This window comes from Pygoscelis adeliae, unplaced genomic scaffold (genome assembly GCF_000699105.1).
Source record: "Pygoscelis adeliae isolate BGI_AS28 unplaced genomic scaffold, ASM69910v1 Scaffold108, whole genome shotgun sequence".
NCBI lineage: Eukaryota > Metazoa > Chordata > Aves > Sphenisciformes > Spheniscidae > Pygoscelis > Pygoscelis adeliae.
In genome coordinates, this window is record NW_008825498.1 from 5174713 (window position 1) to 5180272 (window position 5560).

The 5560-nt window shown below is 37.2% G+C and overlaps 1 protein-coding gene across 1 annotated transcript in view; it reads left to right on the plus strand.

The window, feature by feature from the left end:
• The window catches only part of DSC1 (desmocollin 1), a 41614-nt gene that overhangs the window by 16905 nt on the left and 19149 nt on the right, over positions 1-5560 (plus strand). Inside the window, exons 2-4 of the mRNA XM_009331481.1 lie at positions 2260-2344; positions 4989-5191; positions 5357-5470. Of these exons, the coding sequence (XP_009329756.1) occupies positions 2260-2344; positions 4989-5191; positions 5357-5470 (402 nt within the window). The remainder of the gene's footprint in view (positions 1-2259; positions 2345-4988; positions 5192-5356; positions 5471-5560) is intronic.

The following is a 5560-nucleotide window of genomic DNA, read 5'->3' on the forward strand; positions in this document are numbered from 1 at the left end:
CCGGTGGGTTGTTGGGTTAACTTTCGGACTGGTGGTCGGGTGGCTTTTGGAGCGTGCCGTGAGGTTAGGCGGTGGACACATGCTCTGGTCGTTAATGCTGCTTCTGGTTATTCATAGAAAAAAATTAAACCGCAGATCAGTTTATTTAAATCTCCCCCACTCTGCCCCCCTCCCCCGACGATCGTCCCTTTTCCGTGGGAAGGGATGTGCGTGTGGTGTGGAGCGTGTTGAGCTCCTCTGGAAGAGGCAGCTGTGCGTTGAACAATTTCAGCGGTTTCCTTTACCTTCAATTTACTGTGTTTGTGTACAATTATCAGCTACAGAAAGGCCGTTGTCGGGGAGAACAGGGGAGTGGTGTCTTTTTTTTTTTCTTTTTTTTTTCTTCTTTTTTTTGAAGTGGATGACTGAAAGTCATTTGTGTTTTGTTTCTTACCCTCTTTCTTCCCTATTGTCATTGCGTTCACAAAAAGAGGGCAGATGATCGTTTGAGCTTGAAAGAAAAATACTCGGTAGTGCTGAAGCGCTGAATTGATTATTTTCATATTCATTAGATATGTACATTTTAATGGCGGTGTTACTATTCCAGACATTCTGTGTGTCTGCCTTTGCTAGGGTATTCATAATAAGAAACCCAAGCGAGTTTACTCATACATCTAATTAAAAAAAGTAAAAGAAATTCCCCTGACAAGTAGAAAATAACCAACACCTAAACTCAGGAAACTGCTGAAGTGTCTTCTTTGTAAAGTGGAAGGACATCACAGCTTATTTTTGCCTGGTGTTTCCTTACATCTTGATATCCGCAAATAACTACCATATTTACATTTTTTAAACTCCTCAGTTGTTCTTTGTGCTTACATCAGACTAGCTTGGCATTACTATTTCGAAATTAGATGTCATTGATTCTTAAAGTATCTTACAACAATGTAGTAAGATGGTGTTATTTGAATAACTTAAAAATTAATATAAAGTCTATCAGGAGTGTTTTATTAAGTATCTGTTAATAAGGAAAGTGCCCACTAATACATAAACAGGGATGTTTAAATTGGTTTATATATACATATTTTTATATCTGTGTGTATATATATAAGAAACAGTATGAAGAGCTTTTATGATGCAGACACAACATTTAAATTGCTTTAATGCAATGCTTAAATTCCACATTTCAACGTCATTTTTTTAGCTGGTCATAGTTATTCTGAAAGTTCCTAACGTCTTAAAGATTTTAAAGTATTTTTATTGAAGTATTTTCTTAATAAGAATCACAAGCCATTTTCAGAATTTCCATTAGCTATTTACTGCTTTATACCTTTAATCCTAAAGGTATGTGCAAAATAAAGGTGACTTTCCTTTTCACTAGACTTTCATCCTGAAAGAGTAAATGTACTTAAAAGGGTGAATACATTTATTTACATTTCTCTATTTCTTTGTTTAATTATCTGTGTGATTTTTGGATTACAATTTTAAACATCTGGATAGACACTAGGCAAGATATATATGTATACACACACATACATAATATGAGGTCAGGACTAAATTGCTCTGTGCTGAGGAAAATCTTTGTACCTCCATTTGTGATTCTTTTTATAAAAAGGTCTGGTTATCTACTACTCATTTGAATTTTGAGGAGGACCCCATTTTGTAACTGGTTATATGGGAGTGGACTGCTGTGATATACAACGTTTTGTTTATGTCATATCTAATTGCTGAAGCTCGATTTAATTAGTTTGTTGAGAATGTACTTTGAAGATGCAAAGTGATATGTAAGTGTAAGTGTCGTCATGTGGTTTTAATAAGACACTTGCCCCTTTAATGTTAAGCATCACCATAGTTCTACCAAACTGAGTTTTGACGGGTTGAGCCTTAATACTTAGTTAGAGACCTTGGATCGAAATTGGGCAAGAATGCTGTTGGAGGGAGTGCACTGTGAAGCTGTATTTTGTCTTTCTGCTACTAAAGTAGTAGTGTAGGGGAAATCTAGTCAAAGGCAACTCTTGCTGTTGGTGTCCGTGCTGCTGTGATTTTAGAAAAAACCCACAAGCCATGGACAGATCCAGGAGCAGTAGTCAGATCTTGTTTCCAGTGTGAAACTTTACATGCTATGCTGCATAGTACTTGTCTTTTTAGCTGAAGAGTGCTTTCTGTGCCTTTTCACTGGCTTGTTTTAAAAAACAAACCAAAGGCAGCTTCAGTAACTGTAGTTATTATTCAAAATAGCATGTAATAATTTTTTTTTTCCTGATTTCTTAATTTGTTTTCTAGGTACTGAGTTTGTGCTGTGAAGCTTGCAAGAAAGTAATTTTTCATGTTCCTTCTGAACTAGAGGCTGACACGTTAGTTGGCAGAGGTGAGAAACTGCGAGATGCCCATCTTAACAATACAACATTGCACCTTTGCTGGAGATGCTGTTAACAGTGAAGGAGACCTTTTTTTTTTTTTTTTAAATGGAATGAATGGATGACTGGACAGCCAGTTAAACAGCTGGATCAGCCTTTTTATGAAGGATACGCCCTATGTTTGTTACGGATTTGAAACGCTGGCTCCGTGCATCCATTTGACTTTTGCGTAAACAGCTATTGTCAGCTTTCAGTATTTATTTTAAAAGGAGAATGGCGGAGTTTAATGGTTTAAAAATTTGGAGTCTAGGGCTTAGTATTTAAATAAGTGGCTTAATACTCCAAAGTGCACCCATAACCCACAGGGTCATATGAAGAAGTCAGTAAGCCATTTGGATAATGGGAAAGAAAAAAAAAAAGAAGACAAAACCCGCACAAGCAAAGCACCCAGAAGCTGCTGCTCTGTGTAACACGGATGCAACTTCTCAGGAGTGCTGGGGCATTCAGGGCACGCAAGGAGAGGAGTTACAAAGGTGTCCTGCATGCACATTGGGTTGGGAGAGTGCTCCTGTCTGACTGGACAGCCTGTCTTGGTTCAGGGCAGCGTGCAGGTGACTGAGAGGAATAGAGGAGGCCAGAAGACACCCCACTCCTTTTTTTCAGACCAGTCTTTGAAAGGCAGCTTTTAAAGGTGTGGCGTAGGAGCTGCTACAGGGTTCTGTGCTGCCTGGGACTGATTTTGAGGGTTCAGAGGTACCCTGTGTGAGTCCTAGGACAGCAGAGGAGTATGCTCCAAATCTGCAATCCTAATCCACATTCCTACAGAAGGAACAAATAAAGTGGATTGGTAGTTCATCACAATACAAGTGGTCAGAAAATCTAGCTTTAAAAATGAAAGTTCATTGACCTTACTGTTAAATTTTAAAATGAAAGGTTGCTACAGCTGTTTAAGTATTTAGCATGTTCTCAGAGACTTTAACATTTTTCTGTGTAAATAAACTTGATTTATATAAAAACAAAACTTCGTGTTATTACAGTGCTATGAAAGAAATTGCATAACATTGAACTTAAACTTTATTTTTTCTAAACATTTAACAAAACCTTTATAGTTTGAATGACATTACTTAAACATTTATTGAGAAAGTGTAATATATTTTGCATTGATACAAGGACCACACCTTGACAATAAGACGAGTCAGGATTTTCCTGGTTGTTGTAAGGTTTTTTATATTTCTGACGTATGCAACGTATATAAGACGCTGTAAAGAAAAAAGATCCCACAAAGCTATGGCTAACTGAGCATAATGTTGACTCACATAACCATCAGAAAAAAAATCTCCAGTCTGATATTTTTGAAACGCAGTGCTGTAATATGCAGACGTATAAGACACCTTTAAGTGGGGCAGTGATATTCTCTTCAATACTAAATTTTCATTGTACACATTGACAAGGGAGAGGGGTCACTGCTGCAGTACTATAGAAAGTCTAGGAAATGTTTAACTGAGCAGTTAAAGACTTAAGAAGAAAAAGGAAGAAATCATGTCATATTTAAAATTATACTTTCCACCTGTTCTTGCATTCTTGAAAGAGAAATGAAATTTAGTTTATTGAAAGTATCATCTACATATATGGGGTGAAATTCTGCATCTACTCTACTCTGGGAATTTTGCAATCAGCTTTCATAGAGCAAGGTCCCATCCACTATGGTATCATTGAAGGAGTATTGAAAAGTTTTGATTTTGAGAACATGACACTGACACCTCTTGTACTCTGCAAGGGTCATTTGTCTAGAGTTTAGGTCTCTGGCCTTCATCCCTTTCAGGGTGCCAAATTGTTCTTGCTTAGTGCTGTGGTACTACTGCAGTTCATTGTGATTATCCTGATTTTGCTTTTTCTCCACCTGTAGAGCTGAATTACTTGCCGATGAGCCAAGTTTATTAAAGTGCATTAAAGTTTATTTTATTTTAGCCACAAGTGATAGCAAATGCCGTAAAAAATACCTGAGAAGTATGCTGAACTTACTTGGTACTTCCTATAAACTGCATGGGATTCTATCATGTACATATTAAAAAAATTGCCAATTGTTTGTTCTAGAGTTAGTCTTTATCTCTCCCGTCTGTCTGCCTCATAATTTAAAGGCCTTTGTCCTCCCGAGACTATTAAGTCACATAGTACCAGTCAGCGCTTTCCTCCTCAGGGCAAAACTTCCAAGATGCAATATCTCCGTTGGGCGTTTGCATTAATTAATCATCTTCACTGATTTTGTGGGGCATGGAGCACAAGGCAAATGTAATAGCTACTGATCCAGTAATGAGCGTGTCTACAATGTTTTTTGCATTTAAATCTATTAGTTCATTTCCAATGCTTCAATAATTTTACCAGTGTGATAGTGTCTTGTTGAAAGATACCCACGAAGCACCCATGTCCTTTAGGAAACACGAACAGAAGAGTGGAAATGCATGTGAACTTGGTCAAATCTGAGTGCATAAATGGGTTCTAGAATCTATATTTGTGACGCTTAAATACTGAATGACCAAATTTTTGAAGACTCCATGTGTCAGTAAATATAATTTTACTTAGGGAATGTTTTTTTGTTTTGTGAGGCATGTTGTTGTTTCGCTGTTTGAGTTATTGTCTGAATATTTTTTCTTACAGTTGATTTGAAAGAATGCCTTCAGTCGGCAGAGTTTATCAGTTCCAGTAATGAGAACTTCAAAATTCTAGAGGATGGTTCTGTGTACACAACATCTGCTGTTTCTTTATCTGCTGAGAAAAAGACTTTTACCATATTACTTAAAGATATTCAAGAACATGTACAAAAGAAAATACATGTTAGCTTGGTGGAAGAAGAAAAAAAGGTGAGTTTCTAATTTCAAGATACCTTACATATTTGAAATACTGTTTCACAGAGTACAGCTTCGTGCTGGGTCACTGTAGTTGACAGTTGACAGTCTTAACTTACACAGTTAAGAATATATGGGTATATTCTTACCCATCTTTTTATCTTCTAGACCCAGACACAGAAGACCAGGCATGCTAGAGATACAGTCCTCAAGCGAACCAAAAGAAGGTGGGGCCCTATTCCATCCGTTATGATAGAGAACTCACTGGGACCTTTTCCACTACAAATACAGCAGGTATATTTTGTAGTGTTTTGGTATGTGACTTTTATGATAAAAGCAGAACAAAAGTGAGCTGTATTGTATTCCCTACTGATGCCATTCCTG